The sequence below is a fragment of the Oncorhynchus mykiss genome, chromosome 1 (genome assembly GCF_013265735.2).
Source record: "Oncorhynchus mykiss isolate Arlee chromosome 1, USDA_OmykA_1.1, whole genome shotgun sequence".
NCBI classification, from domain to species: domain Eukaryota; kingdom Metazoa; phylum Chordata; class Actinopteri; order Salmoniformes; family Salmonidae; genus Oncorhynchus; species Oncorhynchus mykiss.
Genome location: NC_048565.1, coordinates 1,326,571 through 1,347,822, shown reverse-complemented (window position 1 = coordinate 1,347,822; position 21,252 = coordinate 1,326,571). Strand labels below are relative to the sequence as shown.

Here is a 21,252-nt window from a genome sequence, read left to right as displayed (position 1 = left end):
GAAACAACTATTACACTGCACTGTAGGAGCTAGAAACACAAGCGTTCCACTGTAGGAGCTAGAAACACAAGCATTCCACTGTAGGAGCTAGAAACACAAGCATTCCACTGTACTGTAGGAGCGAGAAACACAAGCATTCCACTGTACTGTAGGAGCTAGAAACACAAGCATTCCACTGCACTGTAGGAGCTAGAAACAACTATTCCACTGCACTGTAGGAGCTAGAAACACAAGCATTCCACTGTACTGTAGGAGCTAGAAACAACTATTCCACTGTAGGAGCTAGAAACACAACTATTCCACTGAACTGAAGGAGCTAGACACACAAGCATTCCACTGCACTGTAGGAGCTAGAAACAACTATTCCACTGTAGGAGCTAGAAACACAACTATTCCACTGTACTGTAGGAGCTAGAAACACAAGCATCCCACTGTAGGAGCTGGAAACACAAGCATTCCACTGTACTGTAGGAGCTAGAAACACAAGCATTCCACTGTACTGTAGGAGCTAGAAACACAAGCATTCCACTGTACTGTAGGAGCTAGAAACACAACTATTCCACTGTAGGAGCTAGAAACACAACTATTCCACTGTAGGAGCTAGAAACACAACTATTCCACTGTAGGAGCTAGAAACACAACTATTCCACTGTAGGAGCTAGAAACACAACTATTCCACTGTAGGAGCTAGAAACACAACTATTCCACCGTACTGTAGGAGCTAGAAACAACTATTCCACTGTAGGAGCTAGAAACAACTATTCCACTGTAGGAGCTAGAAACACAACTATTCCACTGTAGGAGCTAGAAACACAAGCATTCCACTGCACTGTAGGACCTAGAAACACAACTATTCCACTGTACGGTAGGAGCTAGAAACACAACTATTCCACTGCACTGTAGGAGCTAGAAACACAACTATTCCACTGCACTGTAGGACCTAGAAACACAAGCATTCCACTGTAGGAGCTAGAAACACAAGCGTTCCACTGTAGGAGCTAGAAACACAAGCGTTCCACTGTAGGAGCTAGAAACAAAGGCACTCCACTGTAGGAGCTAGAAACACAACTATTCCACTGCACTGTAGGAGCTAGAAACAACTATTCCACTGCACTGTAGGAGCTAGAAACAACTATTCCACTGCACTGTAGGAGCTAGAAACACAAGCATTCCACTGTACTGTAGGAGCTAGAAACAACTATTCCACTGCACTGTAGGAGCTAGAAACGCAACTATTCCACTGTACTGTAGGAGCTAGAAACACAAGCATCCCACTGTAGGAGCTGGAAACACAAGCATTCCACTGTAGGAGCTAGAAACACAACTATTCCACCGTACTGTAGGAGCTAGAAACAACTATTCCACTGTAGGAGCTAGAAACAACTATTCCACTGTAGGAGCTAGAAACACAAGCATTCCACTGCACTGTAGGACCTAGAAACACAACTATTCCACTGTACTGTAGGAGCTAGAAACACAAGCATTCCACTGTACTGTAGGAGCTAGAAACACAAGCATTCCACTGTACTGTAGGAGCTAGAAACACAAGCATTCCACTGTACTGTAGGAGCTAGAAACACAAGCATTCCACTGCACTGTAGGAGCTAGAAACACAAGCATTCCACTGTAGGAGCTAGAAACACAAGCATTCCACTGTAGGAGCTAGAAACACAAGCGTTCCACTGTAGGAGCTAGAAACACAAGCATTCCACTGTAGGAGCTAGAAACACAAGCATTCCACTGTAGGAGCTAGAAACAAAGGCATTCCACTGTAGGAGCTAGAAACACAACTATTCCACTGCACTGTAGGAGCTAGAAACAACTATTCCACTGCACTGTAGGAGCTAGAAACAACTATTCCACTGCACTGTAGGAGCTAGAAACACAAGCATTCCACTGTACTGTAGGAGCTAGAAACAACTATTCCACTGCACTGTAGGAGCTAGAAACGCAACTATTCCACTGTACTGTAGGAGCTAGAAACACAAGCATCCCACTGTAGGAGCTGGAAACACAAGCATTCCACTGTAGGAGCTAGAAACACAACTATTCCACCGTACTGTAGGAGCTAGAAACAACTATTCCACTGTAGGAGCTAGAAACAACTATTCCACTGTAGGAGCTAGAAACACAAGCATTCCACTGCACTGTAGGACCTAGAAACACAACTATTCCACTGTACTGTAGGAGCTAGAAACACAAGCATTCCACTGTACTGTAGGAGCTAGAAACACAAGCATTCCACTGTACTGTAGGAGCTAGAAACACAAGCATTCCACTGTACTGTAGGAGCTAGAAACACAAGCATTCCACTGTAGGAGCTAGAAACACAAGCATTCCACTGTAGGAGCTAGAAACACAAGCGTTCCACTGTAGGAGCTAGAAACACAAGCGTTCCACTGTAGGAGCTAGAAACACAAGCATTCCACTGTAGGAGCTAGAAACAAAGGCACTCCACTGTAGGAGCTAGAAACACAACTATTCCACTGCACTGTAGGAGCTAGAAACAACTATTCCACTGCACTGTAGGAGCTAGAAACAACTATTCCACTGCACTGTAGGAGCTAGAAACACAAGCATTCCACTGTACTGTAGGAGCTAGAAACAACTATTCCACTGCACTGTAGGAGCTAGAAACGCAACTATTCCACTGTACTGTAGGAGCTAGAAACACAAGCATCCCACTGTAGGAGCTGGAAACACAAGCATTCCACTGTAGGAGCTAGAAACAACTATTCCACTGTAGGAGCTAGAAACAACTATTCCACTGTAGGAGCTAGAAACACAAGCATTCCATTGCACTGTAGGACCTAGAAACACAACTATTCCACTGTACTGTAGGAGCTAGAAACACAAGCATTCCACTGTACTGTAGGAGCTAGAAACACAAGCATTCCACTGTACTGTAGGAGCTAGAAACACAAGCATTCCACTGTACTGTAGGAGCTAGAAACAACTATTCCGCTGCACTGTAGGAGCTAGAAACAACTATTCCGCTGCACTGTAGGAGCTAGAAACACAAGCATTCCACTGTAGGAGCTAGAAACACAAGCGTTCCACTCTAGGAGCTAGAAACACAAGCGTTCCACTGTAGGAGCTAGAAACACAAGCATTCCACTGTACTGTAGGAGCTAGAAACAACTATTCCACTGTAGGAGCTAGAAACACAACTATTCCACTGTACTGAAGGAGCTAGAAACACAAGCATTCCACTGCACTGTAGGAGCTAGAAACAACTATTCCACTGTAGGAGCTAGAAACACAACTATTCCACTGTACTGTAGGAGCTAGAAACACAAGCATCCCACTGTAGGAGCTAGAAACACAAGCATTCCACTGTACTGTAGGAGCTAGAAACACAAGCATTCCACTGTACTGTAGGAGCTAGAAACACAAGCATTCCACTGTACTGTAGGAGCTAGAAACACAACTATTCCACTGTAGGAGCTAGAAACACAACTATTCCACTGTAGGAGCTAGAAACACAACTATTCCACTGTAGGAGCTAGAAACACACCTATTCCACTGTAGGAGCTAGAAACACAACTATTCCACTGTAGGAACTAGAAACACAACTATTCCACCGTACTGTAGGAGCTAGAAACAACTATTCCACTGTAGGAGCTAGAAACAACTATTCCACTGTAGGAGCTAGAAACACAACTATTCCACTGTAGGAGCTAGAAACACAAGCATTCCACTGCACTGTAGGACCTAGAAACACAACTATTCCACTGTACTGTAGGAGCTAGAAACACAACTATTCCACTGCACTGTAGGAGCTAGAAACACAACTATTCCACTGCACTGTAGGACCTAGAAACACAAGCATTCCACTGTAGGAGCTAGAAACACAAGCGTTCCACTGTAGGAGCTAGAAACACAAGCGTTCCACTGTAGGAGCTAGAAACACAAGCATTCCACTGTAGGAGCTAGAAACAAAGGCACTCCACTGTAGGAGCTAGAAACACAACTATTCCACTGCACTGTAGGAGCTAGAAACAACTATTCCACTGCACTGTAGGAGCTAGAAACAACTATTCCACTGCACTGTATGAGCTAGAAACACAAGCATTCCACTGTACTGTAGGAGCTAGAAACAACTATTCCACTGCACTGTAGGAGCTAGAAACGCAACTATTCCACTGTACTGTAGGAGCTAGAAACACAAGCATCCCACTGTAGGAGCTGGAAACACAAGCATTCCACTGTAGGAGCTAGAAACACAACTATTCCACCGTACTGTAGGAGCTAGAAACAACTATTCCACTGTAGGAGCTAGAAACAACTATTCCACTGTAGGAGCTAGAAACACAAGCATTCCACTGCACTGTAGGACCTAGAAACACAACTATTCCACTGTACTGTAGGAGCTAGAAACACAAGCATTCCACTGTACTGTAGGAGCTAGAAACACAAGCATTCCACTGTACTGTAGGAGCTAGAAACACAAGCATTCCACTGTACTGTAGGAGCTAGAAACACAAGCATTCCACTGTAGGAGCTAGAAACACAAGCATTCCACTGTAGGAGCTAGAAACACAAGCGTTCCACTGTAGGAGCTAGAAACACAAGCGTTCCACTGTAGGAGCTAGAAACACAAGCATTCCACTGTAGGAGCTAGAAACAAAGGCAATCCACTGTAGGAGCTAGAAACACAACTATTCCACTGCACTGTAGGAGCTAGAAACAACTATTCCACTGCACTGTAGGAGCTAGAAACAACTATTCCACTGCACTGTAGGAGCTAGAAACAACTATTCCACTGCACTGTAGGAGCTAGAAACACAATCATTCCACTGTACTGTAGGAGCTAGAAACAACTATTCCACTGCACTGTAGGAGCTAGAAACGCAACTATTCCACTGTACTGTAGGAGCTAGAAAAACAAGCATCCCACTGTAGGAGCTGGAAACACAAGCATTCCACTGTAGGAGCTAGAAACACAACTATTCCACCGTACTGTAGGAGCTAGAAACAACTATTCCACTGTAGGAGCTAGAAACAACTATTCCACTGTAGGAGCTAGAAACACAAGCATTCCACTGCACTGTAGGACCTAGAAACACAACTATTCCACTGTACTGTAGGAGCTAGAAACACAAGCATTCCACTGTACTGTAGGAGCTAGAAACACAAGCATTCCACTGTACTGTAGGAGCTAGAAACACAAGCATTCCACTGTACTGTAGGAGCTAGAAACACAAGCATTCCACTGTACTGTAGGAGCTAGAAACAACTATTCCACTGCACTGTAGGAGCTAGAAACGCAAGCATTCCACTGCACTGTAGGAGCTAGAAACAACTATTCCACTGTAGGAGCTAGAAACACAACTATTCCACTGTACTGTAGGAGCTAGAAACACAAGCATCCCACTGTAGGAGCTAGAAACACAAGCATTCCACTGTACTGTAGGAGCTAGAAACACAAGCATTCCACTGTACTGTAGGAGCTAGAAACACAAGCATTCCACTGTACTGTAGGAGCTAGAAACACAACTATTCCACTGTAGGAGCTAGAAACACAACTATTCCACTGTAGGAGCTAGAAACACAACTATTCCACTGTAGGAGCTAGAAACACACCTATTCCACTGTAGGAGCTAGAAACACAACTATTCCACTGTAGGAACTAGAAACACAACTATTCCACCGTACTGTAGGAGCTAGAAACAACTATTCCACTGTAGGAGCTAGAAACAACTATTCCACTGTAGGAGCTAGAAACACAACTATTCCACTGTAGGAGCTAGAAACACAAGCATTCCACTGCACTGTAGGACCTAGAAACACAACTATTCCACTGTACTGTAGGAGCTAGAAACACAACTATTCCACTGCACTGTAGGAGCTAGAAACACAACTATTCCACTGCACTGTAGGACCTAGAAACACAAGCATTCCACTGTAGGAGCTAGAAACACAAGCGTTCCACTGTAGGAGCTAGAAACACAAGCATTCCACTGTACTGTAGGAGCTAGAAACACAAGCATTCCACTGTACTGTAGGAGCTAGAAACACAAGCATTCCACTGTACTGTAGGAGCTAGAAACAAGCATTCCACTGTACTGTAGGAGCTAGAAACACAAGCATTCCACTGTACTGTAGGAGCTAGAAACACAAGCATTCCACTGTACTGTAGGAGCTAGAAACACAACTATTCCACTGTAGGAGCTAGAAACACAACTATTCCACTGTAGGAGCTAGAAACACAACTATTCCACTGTAGGAGCTAGAAACACACCTATTCCACTGTAGGAGCTAGAAACACAACTATTCCACTGTAGGAACTAGAAACACAACTATTCCACCGTACTGTAGGAGCTAGAAACAACTATTCCACTGTAGGAGCTAGAAACAACTATTCCACTGTAGGAGCTAGAAACACAACTATTCCACTGTAGGAGCTAGAAACACAAGCATTCCACTGCACTGTAGGACCTAGAAACACAACTATTCCACTGTACTGTAGGAGCTAGAAACACAACTATTCCACTGCACTGTAGGAGCTAGAAACACAACTATTCCACTGCACTGTAGGACCTAGAAACACAAGCATTCCACTGTAGGAGCTAGAAACACAAGCGTTCCACTGTAGGAGCTAGAAACACAAGCGTTCCACTGTAGGAGCTAGAAACACAAGCATTCCACTGTAGGAGCTAGAAACAAAGGCACTCCACTGTAGGAGCTAGAAACACAACTATTCCACTGCACTGTAGGAGCTAGAAACAACTATTCCACTGCACTGTAGGAGCTAGAAACAACTATTCCACTGCACTGTATGAGCTAGAAACACAAGCATTCCACTGTACTGTAGGAGCTAGAAACAACTATTCCACTGCACTGTAGGAGCTAGAAACGCAACTATTCCACTGTACTGTAGGAGCTAGAAACACAAGCATCCCACTGTAGGAGCTGGAAACACAAGCATTCCACTGTAGGAGCTAGAAACACAACTATTCCACCGTACTGTAGGAGCTAGAAACAACTATTCCACTGTAGGAGCTAGAAACAACTATTCCACTGTAGGAGCTAGAAACACAAGCATTCCACTGCACTGTAGGACCTAGAAACACAACTATTCCACTGTACTGTAGGAGCTAGAAACACAAGCATTCCACTGTACTGTAGGAGCTAGAAACACAAGCATTCCACTGTACTGTAGGAGCTAGAAACACAAGCATTCCACTGTACTGTAGGAGCTAGAAACACAAGCATTCCACTGTAGGAGCTAGAAACACAAGCATTCCACTGTAGGAGCTAGAAACACAAGCATTCCACTGTAGGAGCTAGAAACACAAGCGTTCCACTGTAGGAGCTAGAAACACAAGCGTTCCACTGTAGGAGCTAGAAACACAAGCATTCCACTGTAGGAGCTAGAAACAAAGGCACTCCACTGTAGGAGCTAGAAACACAACTATTCCACTGCACTGTAGGAGCTAGAAACAACTATTCCACTGCACTGTAGGAGCTAGAAACAACTATTCCACTGCACTGTAGGAGCTAGAAACAACTATTCCACTGCACTGTAGGAGCTAGAAACACAATCATTCCACTGTACTGTAGGAGCTAGAAACAACTATTCCACTGCACTGTAGGAGCTAGAAACGCAACTATTCCACTGTACTGTAGGAGCTAGAAAAACAAGCATCCCACTGTAGGAGCTGGAAACACAAGCATTCCACTGTAGGAGCTAGAAACACAACTATTCCACCGTACTGTAGGAGCTAGAAACAACTATTCCACTGTAGGAGCTAGAAACAACTATTCCACTGTAGGAGCTAGAAACACAAGCATTCCACTGCACTGTAGGACCTAGAAACACAACTATTCCACTGTACTGTAGGAGCTAGAAACACAAGCATTCCACTGTACTGTAGGAGCTAGAAACACAAGCATTCCACTGTACTGTAGGAGCTAGAAACACAAGCATTCCACTGTACTGTAGGAGCTAGAAACACAAGCATTCCACTGTACTGTAGGAGCTAGAAACAACTATTCCACTGCACTGTAGGAGCTAGAAACGCAACTATTCCACTGTACTGTAGGAGCTAGAAACACAAGCATCCCACTGTAGGAGCTGGAAACACAAGCATTCCACTGTAGGAGCTAGAAACACAACTATTCCACCGTACTGTAGGAGCTAGAAACAACTATTCCACTGTAGGAGCTAGAAACAACTATTCCACTGTAGGAGCTAGAAACACAAGCATTCCACTGCACTGTAGGACCTAGAAACACAACTATTCCACTGTACTGTAGGAGCTAGAAACACAAGCATTCCACTGTACTGTAGGAGCTAGAAACACAAGCATTCCACTGTACTGTAGGAGCTAGAAACACAAGCATTCCACTGTAGGAGCTAGAAACACAAGCATTCCACTGTACTGTAGGAGCTAGAAACAACTATTCCACTGCACTGTAGGAGCTAGAAACACAAGCATTCCACTGTACTGTAGGAGCTAGAAACAACTATTCCACTGCACTGTAGGAGCTAGAAACGCAACTATTCCACTGTACTGTAGGAGCTAGAAACACAAGCATCCCACTGTAGGAGCTGGAAACACAAGCATTCCACTGTAGGAGCTAGAAACACAACTATTCCACCGTACTGTAGGAGCTAGAAACAACTATTCCACTGTAGGAGCTAGAAACAACTATTCCACTGTAGGAGATAGAAACACAAGCATTCCACTGCACTGTAGGACCTAGAAACACAACTATTCCACTGTACTGTAGGAGCTAGAAACACAAGCATTCCACTGTACTGTAGGAGCTAGAAACACAAGCATTCCACTGTACTGTAGGAGCTAGAAACACAAGCATTCCACTGTACTGTAGGAGCTAGAAACACAAGCATTCCACTGTACTGTAGGAGCTAGAAACAACTATTCCACTGCACTGTAGGAGCTAGAAACGCAACTATTCCACTGTACTGTAGGAGCTAGAAACACAAGCATCCCACTGTAGGAGCTGGAAACACAAGCATTCCACTGTAGGAGCTAGAAACACAACTATTCCACCGTACTGTAGGAGCTAGAAACAACTATTCCACTGTAGGAGCTAGAAACAACTATTCCACTGTAGGAGCTAGAAACACAAGCATTCCACTGCACTGTAGGACCTAGAAACACAACTATTCCACTGTACTGTAGGAGCTAGAAACACAAGCATTCCACTGTACTGTAGGAGCTAGAAACACAAGCATTCCACTGTACTGTAGGAGCTAGAAACACAAGCATTCCACTGTAGGAGCTAGAAACACAAGCATTCCACTGTACTGTAGGAGCTAGAAACAACTATTCCACTGCACTGTAGGAGCTAGAAACACAAGCATTCCACTGTACTGTAGGAGCTAGAAACAACTATTCCACTGCACTGTAGGAGCTAGAAACGCAACTATTCCACTGTACTGTAGGAGCTAGAAACACAAGCATCCCACTGTAGGAGCTGGAAACACAAGCATTCCACTGTAGGAGCTAGAAACACAACTATTCCACCGTACTGTAGGAGCTAGAAACAACTATTCCACTGTAGGAGCTAGAAACAACTATTCCACTGTAGGAGCTAGAAACACAAGCATTCCACTGCACTGTAGGACCTAGAAACACAACTATTCCACTGTACTGTAGGAGCTAGAAACACAAGCATTCCACTGTACTGTAGGAGCTAGAAACACAAGCATTCCACTGTACTGTAGGAGCTAGAAACACAAGCATTCCACTGTACTGTAGGAGCTAGAAACACAAGCATTCCACTGTACTGTAGGAGCTAGAAACAACTATTCCACTGCACTGTAGGAGCTAGAAACGCAACTATTCCACTGTACTGTAGGAGCTAGAAACACAAGCATCCCACTGTAGGAGCTGGAAACACAAGCATTCCACTGTAGGAGCTAGAAACACAACTATTCCACCGTACTGTAGGAGCTAGAAACAACTATTCCACTGTAGGAGCTAGAAACAACTATTCCACTGTAGGAGCTAGAAACACAAGCATTCCACTGCACTGTAGGACCTAGAAACACAACTATTCCACTGTACTGTAGGAGCTAGAAACACAAGCATTCCACTGTACTGTAGGAGCTAGAAACACAAGCATTCCACTGTACTGTAGGAGCTAGAAACACAAGCATTCCACTGTAGGAGCTAGAAACACAATCATTCCACTGTACTGTAGGAGCTAGAAACAACTATTCCACTGCACTGTAGGAGCTAGAAACGCAACTATTCCACTGTACTGTAGGAGCTAGAAAAACAAGCATCCCACTGTAGGAGCTGGAAACACAAGCATTCCACTGTAGGAGCTAGAAACACAACTATTCCACCGTACTGTAGGAGCTAGAAACAACTATTCCACTGTAGGAGCTAGAAACAACTATTCCACTGTAGGAGCTAGAAACACAAGCATTCCACTGCACTGTAGGAGCTAGAAACACAAGCATTCCACTGTACTGTAGGAGCTAGAAACACAAGCATTCCACTGTAGGACCTAGAAACACAAGCATTCCACTGTAGGAGCTAGAAACACAAGCGTTCCACTGTAGGAGCTAGAAACACAAGCGTTCCACTGTAGGAGCTAGAAACACAAGCATTCCACTGTAGGAGCTAGAAACAAAGGCACTCCACTGTAGGAGCTAGAAACACAACTATTCCACTGCACTGTAGGAGCTAGAAACAACTATTCCACTGCACTGTAGGAGCTAGAAACACAAGCATTCCACTGTACTGTAGGAGCTAGAAACAACTATTCCACTGCACTGTAGGAGCTAGAAACGCAACTATTCCACTGTACTGTAGGAGCTAGAAACACAACTATTCCACTGTAGGAGCTAGAAACAACTATTCCACTGTAGGAGCTAGAAACACAACTATTCCACTGTAGGAGCTAGAAACACAACTATTCCATTGTAGGAGCTAGAAACACAACTATTCCACTGTAGGAGCTAGAAACACAACTATTCCACTGTAGGAGCTAGAAACGCAACTATTCCACTGTAGGAGCTAGAAACACAACTATTCCACTGTAGGAGCTAGAAACAACTATTCCACTGTAGGAGCTAGAAACACAACTATTCCACTGTAGGAGCTAGAAACACAACTATTCCACTGTACTGTAGGAGCTAGAAACACAACTATTCCACTGTAGGAGCTGGAAACACAAGCATCCCACTGTAGGAGCTGGAAACACAAGCATTCCACTGTACTGTAGGAGCTAGAAACACAACTATTCCACTGTAGGAGCTAGAAACAACTATTCCACTGTAGGAGCTAGAAACACAACTATTCCACTGTAGGAGCTAGAAACACAACTATTCCACTGTAGGAGCTAGAAACACAACTATTCCACTGTAGGAGCTAGAAACACAACTATTCCACTGTAGGAGCTAGAAACACAACTATTCCACTGTAGGAGCTAGAAACACAACTATTCCACTGTAGGAGCTAGAAACACAACTATTCCACTGTAGGAGCTAGAAACACAAGCATTCCGTCACACCGGTTGTAACATCTGCTAATCTGTGTATGTGACCAATAAACTAACATCTCTGATCTTGTCAATATCAGATTGTTTTAATACTCCATAATAATACATTACAGTATATATATATATATATATATATACTGTATCATACTTTAAATGTTTATACTTTACAAACTTACATTTTCATTATGTAAATCTGTAGTAGCCAGTAGAAAAATATGTTTACCAAATGGTTTAATGATTATCAATGATGAGCCTTGGGATTAAGTAACGGTAAAATGTATTTTAACAAATGAGAAGAGAATCATATCAAAAGTAATGTGAGCGTTGCAATGTGAAACATATATTTCTATATAGAAACGCTGATTAAGTATCATCCTTATCCTGCTCAGCAAGACACAAAATACAACAATCTGCCACTAACTTCTCAACCAAAAGGTTTTCACTTCTGACGAGTAAAGACAGTGGAAAGGTAATACTGATGTCTGAAATACTGTCGGTCAACATAAAGCGACCGCTCAACCTTTCAAACAACATGAAGACAACATTGTCAATAAGGAAAAGGTAAACCATAGGAATGTCTGAAATATATCAACATTATCTGTAAATAGCCCATTCAATCTACCTCATCCCCATACTGTTTTAATTTTATGTACTTTTCTGCTCTTTTGCACACCAGTATCTCTACATGCACATCATCATCTGCTCATTTATCACTCCAGTGTTAATCTGCTAAATTGTAATTATTCGCTCCTATGGCCTATTTATTGCCTACCTCTTCATGCCTTTTGCACACACTGTATATAGACTTTATTTTTTCCACTGTGCCATTGACTTGTTTGTGTTATTGGCTTGTTTATTGTTTACTCCATACTCCAACTCTGTGTTGTCTTCTGTGTCGCACTGCTTTGCTTTATCTTGTCCAGGTCACAGTTAGCCTACCTGGTTAAATAAAGGTGTTCTCAACTAGCCTACCTGGTTAAATAAAGGTGAAATAAAAAATATAGAATAATAAAAATGATGCAACATCCAGTCAATCAGTGGTCAAATGTAAGTATATGGATTTATACTACTTACCATGTTGACCTCTGACACCATGTCGATGTTTGCCACATCTAAACTCATGCCAACAGAAACCGGTTTGCCTGAGAAATAGGAACAATAATCAAATTACCATTAACATGACAAATGACGTATATTATTATATTCATTATAGTAATATTATTGGGCAATAATTTGCACCATCATCAACGCGCAAAAAAAGTGTAGATGTACCTCCGAAGTCTGGTCGAAGGCGGATATCATACCCTTTTAACAGTTTGTCCACCGTCTCCTTTACGAAAGACATATTCCCCGGTTCGTTGGCGCTGAAATACAAGAAAGAGACCATTAAACTAACTTTTTTCCAATAGGACGGGACCATCCCTTCTTTACGACGGGTCTCTTCCCCAACACTCACCTCTGCGCACAGCACACCAACGCCACTATGAGTGACACAGAGAGAATGTCAAATTCCCCTCTTCTCTGCAACCCAAACATTTCTTGTGATCTCTCCAACATAGGATCACGCGTCTCGACTCTAAACAGGTGTTTAACGGGTTTTCCAGCGTAAAAAAAAAAAAAACGTTATAAACCTATGGCTATATTTGATCAGCAGCTCTCTGATATTAACCTAACAGCTCCCGATATCTTAGATCAGTTGAAATGTTTCACATCAGTCGGAAATCTTTCGGAAGATGTTATAGCACCGCGCATTAGGTGAACACCAAACATTTTGCCTAAACCGTTACCAGTAGCGGCGGCGAGACCCGTCGTGGTTTGAACTCATCCAAACCTCCATTATCCAAGCCGTGGCATTCATTGGTTATTAGACTATCACACCCACGGCAATGTAGAAGTCCAAATGTCACTTCTGTGGTTTTTTGGGGGGGGAGGGTTGAATTAAAGACCAATTCGTTTCCGAGTGCGCAAAACTCATCTAGCCTACATTATCCATGTTGTTACCAGGTGTTTGCCAGGTTTTCCTCTCCCTTAGACGAGACTCACCACCACCACTGGTTCATACCAGGTTGTCCGGAGTCTGAAGAAACTGGCTCTCTGTATGACAGAGCAGCTAAATGGACCTGGTTACGTGATACTTCAGTTTGCGAGCTCGTTGGAGCGTTTTGCTGATTGGTAGAACAGCAGAATTCATATTGACTCGGGGGCAAGCTAGCAACAATTCACTAAACGGAAATATATATCTATTATCTACATGGGTAAAACTGTTAAATGTATATGCCCTGACATCATTAGTTTAATATTCCACAAGGTAATGTGGTGGTCCTATGCGGCTCAGTCGGTAGAGCAGGGCGCTTACAACAGTAAACGTTATGGGTTCGATTCCCTGTAGGACACTTTGGATCAAGCTTTCTGCTACATAGTGTGTATTACTATTTGTAAAGTGGGTGGTTCGAGCCCTGAATGCTGATTGGTTGAAAGTCGTGGTATAGCAGATCGTATACCACGGGTATGACAAAACATTTATTTTTACTGCTCCAATTAAGTTGGTAACCAGGTTATAATAGCAATAAGGCACCTCCGGGGTTTGTGATGTATGGCCAATATACCATGTTTGGTGTTCACCTAATGCACGTTGCTATAACATCTCCACCAGCCCTTAGCCGTGGTGACTGGGACCGAGAGACTGAAAAACAGCTTCTATCTCAAGGCCATCAGACTGTTAAACAGCCACCACTAACATTGAGTGGCTGCTGCCAACACACTGACACTGACTCAACTCCAGCCACTTTAATAATGGGAATTGATGGGAAATGATGTAAATATATCACTAGCCACTTTAAACAATGCTATCTTATATAATGTTACTTACCCTACATTATTCATCTCATATGCATACATATATACTGTACTCTATATCATCGACTGTATCCTTATGTAATACATGTATCACTAGCCACTTTAACTATGCCACTTTGTTTACATACTCATCTCATATGTATATACTGTACTCGATACCATCTACTGTATCTTGCCTATGCTGCTCTGTACCATCACTCATTCATATATCCTTATGTACATATTCTTTATCCCCTTACACTGTGTACAAGACAGTAGTTTTGGAATTGTTAGTTAGATTACTTGTTGGTTATTACTGCATTGTCGGAACTAGAAGCACAAGCATTTCGCTACACTCGCATTAACATCTGCTAACCATGTGTATGTGACAAATAAAAATTAGATTTGATTTGGTATATTGGCCATATACCACACCCCCTCGGGACTTATTGCTTAATTATGAGGTTTTGCATCTTATTGGCAATATTTAGCCTATGGTTGATTGTCTTCCAGCAAACTAGTTAAATATGTACTATTCAGAAATCACTCTTCCATTTCCTGGTTGTTAAAATTCTAATAGTTGGACCATTTCAGTTTGGTGACAAAACAAGCAAGTCCAGTGTAGAGAATCATTGCACTGTCTAACCCGCTTTGAATCATTGCACTGTCTAACCCGCTTTGAATCATTGCACTGTCTAACCCGCTTTGAATCATTGCACTGTCTAACCCGCTTTGAATCATTGCACTGTCTAACCCGCTTTGAATCATTGCACTGTCTAACCCGCTTTGAATCATTGCACTGTCTAACCCGCTTTGAATCATTGCACTGTCTAACCCGCTTTGAATCATTGCACTGTCTAACCAGCTTTGAAATATATTTTCCACAACCAGAATTAGTGCATTTTCATCTGGTGTACAACACCGAAAGCATGGGATACACAAACAATTTCGGTGTGTTTTCTAGTTCTGCCTAGCATGTGCCTAGCATGTGAACACGGCAGTACCTGGCTCAAACTCCGGACCTCTGGTTTGCTAACACACGCCCTCCTTGACAACATTCCAGCGGGTTGAGTCACCCAATAGGTACCAATTGGTGGCTCCATCCGCAACATTTCAAGCTAGCTGTGGAGTAAATCTCTGGTTCATTACAGTGTGTTGCAGTTTTATATTGTGTTGTGTGTGTTAACCTAGATCAGATCTGTGTTGTGTGTTAACCTAGATCAGTTCTGTGTTATGTGTGTTAACCTAGATCGGTTATGTGTTGTGTGTGTTAACCTAGATCAGTTCTATGTTATGTGTGTTAACCTAGATCAGTTCTATGTTATGTGTTGTGTGTGTTAATCTAGATCAGTTATGTGTTGTGTGTGTTAACCAAGATCAGTTATGTGTTGTGTGTTAACCTAGATCAGATTTATGTTGTGTGTTAACCTAGATCAGTTCTGTGTTATGTGTGTTAACCTGATCAGTTATGTGTGTTAACCTAGATCAGTTCTGTGTTGTGTGTGTTAACCTAGATCAGTTATGTGTTGTGTGTGTTAACCTAGATCAGATTTATGTTGTGTGTTAACCTAGATCAGTTCTGTGTTGTGCGTGTTAACCTAGATCAGATTTATGTTGTGTGTTAACCTAGATCAGTTCTATGTTATGTGTGTTAACCTGATCAGTTATGTGTGTTAACCTAGATCAGTTCTGTTTTGTGTGTGTTAACCTAGATCAGTTCTGTGTTGTGTGTTAACCTAGATCATTTATGTGTTGTGTGTGTTAACCTAGATCAGAAGTATGTTGTGTGTTAACCTAGATCAGATTTATGTTATGTGTGTTAACCTGATCAGTTATGTGTTATGTGTGTTTACCTAGATCAGATGTATGTTGTGTGTTAACCTAGATCAGTTATGTGTTGTGTGTTAACCTAGATCAGTTCTGTGTTGTGTGTTAACCTAGATCAGTTATGTGTTATGTGTGTTAACCTAGATCAGTTCTGTGTTGTGTGTTAACCTAGATCAGATTTATGTTATGTGTTAACCTAGATCAGTTATGCGTGTTAACCTAGATCAGATTTATGTTATGTGTGTTAACCTAGATTAGTTATGTGTTATGTGTGTTAACCTAGATCAGTTCTGTGTGTTAACCTAGATCAGATTTATGTTATGTGTGTTAACCTAGATCAGTTCTGTGTTATGTGTGTTAACCTGATCAGGTATGTGTGTTAACCTAGATCATTTATGTGTTGTGTGTGTTAACCTAGATCAGATGTATGTTATGTGTGTTAACCTAGATCAGTTCTGTGTTGTGTGTTAACCTAGATCAGTTATGTGTGTTAACCTAGATAATGTATGTGTTGTGTTTGTTAACCTAGATCAGATGTATGTTATGTGTGTTAACCTAGATCAGATTTATGTTATGTGTGTTAACCTGATCAGTTATGTGTTATGTGTGTTAACCTAGATCAGATTTATGTTGTGTGTTAACCTAGATCAGTTATGTGTTATGTGTGTTAACCTAGATCAGTTCTGTGTTGTGTGTTAACCTAGATCGGTTATGTGTTATGTGTGTTAACCTAGATCAGTTCTGTGTTGTGTGTTAACCTAGATCATATTTATGTTATGTGTGTTAACTGATCTAGGTTATGTGTTATGTGTGTTAACCTAGATCAGATTTATGTTATGTGTGTTAACCTAGATCAGTTCTGTGTGTTAAACAAGATCAGTTATGTGTGTTAACCTAGATAAGATATGTCAGCTCAGTGAAGTACTGCTCTCTTGCCCGTGACTCTGTGTGTGATAGATGAGTCAATTGTGACAGGAAGTAGCCTATCATTCAATGAGGTAGTATCCTATCATTCAACGAGGTAGTAGTTATCATTCAACGAGGTAGTAGCCTATCATTCAACGAGGTAGTACTCTATCATTCAACGAGGTAGTACTCTATCATTCAACGAGGTAGTAGCCTATCATTCAACGAGGTAGTAGCCTATCATTCAACGAGGTAGTATGTATCATTAAATGAGGTAGTATCCTATCATTCAACGAGGTAGTAGCCTATCATTCAACGAGGTAGTAGCCTATCATTCAACGAGGTAGTATGTATCATTAAATGAGGTAGTATCCTATCATTCAACGAGGTAGTAGCCTATCATTCAACGAGGTAGTATCCTATCATTCAACGAGGTAGTATCCTATCATTCAACGAGGTAGTAGCCTATCATTCAACGAGGTAGTACCCTATCATTCAACGAGGTAGTACCCTATAATTCAACGAGGTAGTATCCTATCATTCAACGAGGTAGTACTCTATCATTCAACGAGGTAGTATCCTATCATGCAACGAGGTAGTAGTCTATCATTCAACGAGGTAGTATCCTATCATTCAATGAGGTAGTAGCCTATCATTCAACGAGGTAGTATCCTATCATTCAACGAGGTAGTATCCTATCATTCAACGAGGTAGTATCCTATCATTCAACGAGGTAGTAGCCTATCATTCAACGAGTTAGTAGCCTATCATTCAACGAGGTAGTATCCTAAGGGTGTGTCCCAAATGGCACCCTATTCCCTATAGTGCACTACTTTAAACCTATGGCCCCTGGAAAAAAAGTGCACTAAATAGGGAATAGGGTGCCATTTGGATGTCAAAGTGCATACAGGGGACACTGTGAGAGATAGGGAGCCATCATATTGATTCTGAGCACTAATGGGGGGTCTAGCAGCATCACATTACAAACAGAGAGACAGTAAGACAGACAGACATCACAGTATGTAGCAGTCCAATATGCTACCAGTCCCCCACACTACTATGTAGCAGTGTCAAGTCCATTATGTTACCAGTCCTCCACACTACTATGTAGTAGTGTAAAGTCCATTATGTTACCAGTCCTCCACACTACTATGTAGCAGTGTAAAGTCCAACATGTTACCAGTCCTCCACACTACTATGCTAATAATGATACTCGTGGAGATGAGGTCTTCTGGTGGTCTCAGTGATGGTCTCTGTGGTGGTCTCTGTGGTGGTCTCTGTGGTGGCCTCTGTGGTGGCCTCTGTGGTGGCCTCTGTGGTGGCCTCTGTGGTGGCCTCTGTGGTGGTTTTAGTGATGGTCTCTGCTCTGTGATGGTCTTAGTGATGGTCTCTGCTCTCTGATGGTCTCAGTGATGGTCTCTGTGATGGTCTCAGTGGTGGTTTCTGTGATGGTCTCTGTGGTGGTCTCTGTGGTGGTCTCTGTGGTGGCCTCTGATGGGCTTAGTGATGGTCTCTGCTCTGTGATGATCTTAGTGATGGTCTCTGCTCTGTGATGGTCTTAGTGATTGTCTCTGCTCTGTGATGGTCTCAGTGATGGTCTCTGCTCTGTGATGGTCTCAGTGATGGTCTCTGTGGTGGTCTCTGTTGTGGTCTCTGATGGTCTTAGTGATAGTCTCTGCTCTGTGATGGTCTTAGTGATGGTCTCTGCTCTGTGATGGTCTCAGTGATGGTCTCTGCTCTGTGATGGTCTCAGTGATGGTCTCAGTGATCAAACCAATTACCATCAATAGACTGTTGATGAGGTCATGTTGGATATAAAACTTCTGTCTCCAGACCATGTCATAATTTTATTTTATGTATTTTATTGAACCTTTATTTAATGAGGCAAGTCAGTTAAGAACACATTCTTATTTACAATGACGGCCTACCAAAAGGCCTCCTGCGGGGACGGGCCTGGGATTAAAAATAAGTTAAATACAAATATAGGACAAAACACACATCACGACAAGAGAGACAACAATCCATCAGATTCTAACAGAGACATTTCACTGGGTATTCAACTTTCATGAAATGGCTGATTTGAAATCCTGAACATTTAGCACAGAGCACCAATATTGCTACAGTAAGTCGATTTGTGTTCATTTGAATGACTTTAGTTGATAATTGTCAGACTGCATGGGCATTGCTGTGTGAACCAGACAGACAGAGAAGTGGCTCAGAGTAGAGACCATCTAAGTCCCTATACACACTCCATTAGTGTAGAGGACTAATGTGCTTATATGAGTGCCTCTGGAAAAGATGGAGCCGTTGGTCTGATTCCAGGAACAACCACACTGAGTCATTCCACAGCTCTGAGAGAGTCAACCATGTTTAGAGGACCACTCCCTCTGCTAATAGAAACCAGTATTTGTCAGATAATTTGTTTGGAAATGACGGACGATCTTGAATAAAACAAAAAGGGATTTATCATCTACATTTTTTTGTAATATATTTTTTTTTAATGGTTTTGAGTTTCTCAACCTAAACATGTAATTTACAGTGGTTCTATAGAGATCAACCTAAACATGTAATTTACAGTGGTTCTATAGAGATCAACCTAAACATGTAATTTACAGTGGTTCTATAGAGATCAACCTCAACATGTAATTTACAGTGGTTCTATAGAGATCAACCTCAACATGTAATTTACAGTGGTTCTATAGAGATCAACCTAAACATGTAATTTACAGTGGTTCTATAGAGATCAACCTAAACATGTAATTTACAGTGGTTCTATAGAGATCAACCTAAACATGTAATTTACAGTGGTTCTATAGAGATCAACCTAAACATGTAATTTACAGTGGTTCTATAAAGATCAACCTAAACATGTAATTTACAGTGGTTCTATAGAGATCAACCTAAACATGTAATTTACAGTGGTTCTATAGAGATCAACCTAAACATGTAATTTACAGTGGTTCTATAGAGATCTACCTAAAGTTGCTGAAAGTGTAGTGGGTTCATGTCATTTACAGTGGTTCTATAGAGATCAACCTAAACATGTAATTTACAGTGGTTCTATAGAGATCAACCTAAACATGTAATTTACAGTGGTTCTATAGAGATCTACCTAAAGTTGCTGAATGTGTAGTGGGTTCATGTAATTTACAGTGGTTCTATAGAGATCAACCTAAAGTTGCTGAATGTGTAGTGGGTTCATGTCATTTACAGTGGTTCTATAGAGATCAACCTAAAGTTGCTGAATGTGTAGTGGGTTCATGTCATTTACAGTGGTTCTATAGAGATCAACCTAAAGTTGCTGAATGTGTAGTGGGTTCATGTCATTTACAGTGGTTCTATAGAGATCAACCTAAAGTTGCTGAATGTGTAGTGGGTTCATGTCATTTACAGTGGTTCTATAGAGATCAACCTAAAGTTGCTGAATGTGTAGTGGGTTCATGTCATTTCTTAAAGGCAGTCAGAAAGTCAAAGGATGAAAAATATGTATTTTATCTTTGATAGCATTGAATTATCTTATCATCGATAATTACTGCATTATCTTTCCATCCATAATTACTCCATTATCTTAGCATTGATCCTTACTGCATTATCTTTCCATCCATAATTACTCCATTATCTTATCATTGATCCTTACTGCATTATCTTTCCATCCATAATTACTCCATTATCTTATCATTGATCCTTACTGCATTATCTTTCCATCCATAATTACTCCATTATCTTAGCATTGCTCCTTAATTCATTATCTTTCCATCCATAATTACTCTATTACCTTATCATTGATCCTTACTGCATTATCTTTCCATCCATACTTACTCTATTATCTTAGCACTGATCCTTACTGCATTAGCGTATCATCCATAATTACTCCATTATCTTAGCATTGATAATTACAGCATTGTCACGCCCTGATCTGTTTCACTTGTCTTTGTGCTTGTCTCCACCCTCCTCCAGGTGTCGCCCATCACCCCCATTATCCCCTGTGTATCCCCACTCAACCTCTCTCCATTCCTATGGATGTTAGAGTGCTGGACGGGCGCTCTATCGGCTGGATCACCCACCCTACCACCCCCATCAACCTATGAGTGTTGGGGAACCACAGCAAGACGATCCAGTTCCTGCTAATTGAGTCTCCGCAGGATCCCGTGGTATTGGGATTCGCTTGGCTCCAGCAACACAATCCCTCTATTGACT

The 21,252-nt window shown here is 41.8% G+C and overlaps 1 protein-coding gene and 1 long non-coding RNA gene across 2 annotated transcripts in view; both read right to left on the bottom strand.

Annotated features, from left to right (window-relative positions):
• Nucleotides 1–13,726, bottom strand: part of gabrb3 (gamma-aminobutyric acid type A receptor subunit beta3) — a 64,284-nt gene extending 50,558 nt beyond the window's left edge. The window contains exons 1-3 of the mRNA XM_021608164.2: nucleotides 12,944–13,726; nucleotides 12,760–12,851; nucleotides 12,562–12,629 (exon numbers count right to left, since the gene is read on the bottom strand). Of these exons, the coding sequence (XP_021463839.2) occupies nucleotides 12,562–12,629; nucleotides 12,760–12,851; nucleotides 12,944–13,044 (261 nt within the window). The 5' untranslated portion in view covers nucleotides 13,045–13,726. The remainder of the gene's footprint in view (nucleotides 1–12,561; nucleotides 12,630–12,759; nucleotides 12,852–12,943) is intronic.
• Nucleotides 13,727–19,556: 5,830 nt separating this feature from the next.
• Nucleotides 19,557–20,501, bottom strand: LOC118964682. The gene is made up of 2 exons (XR_005051889.1): nucleotides 20,168–20,501; nucleotides 19,557–20,091 (listed from the first exon to the last, which is right to left on the bottom strand). It is a non-coding gene; the product is annotated as an uncharacterized LOC118964682 (long non-coding RNA).
• Between the last annotated feature and the right edge of the window lie 751 nt (nucleotides 20,502–21,252).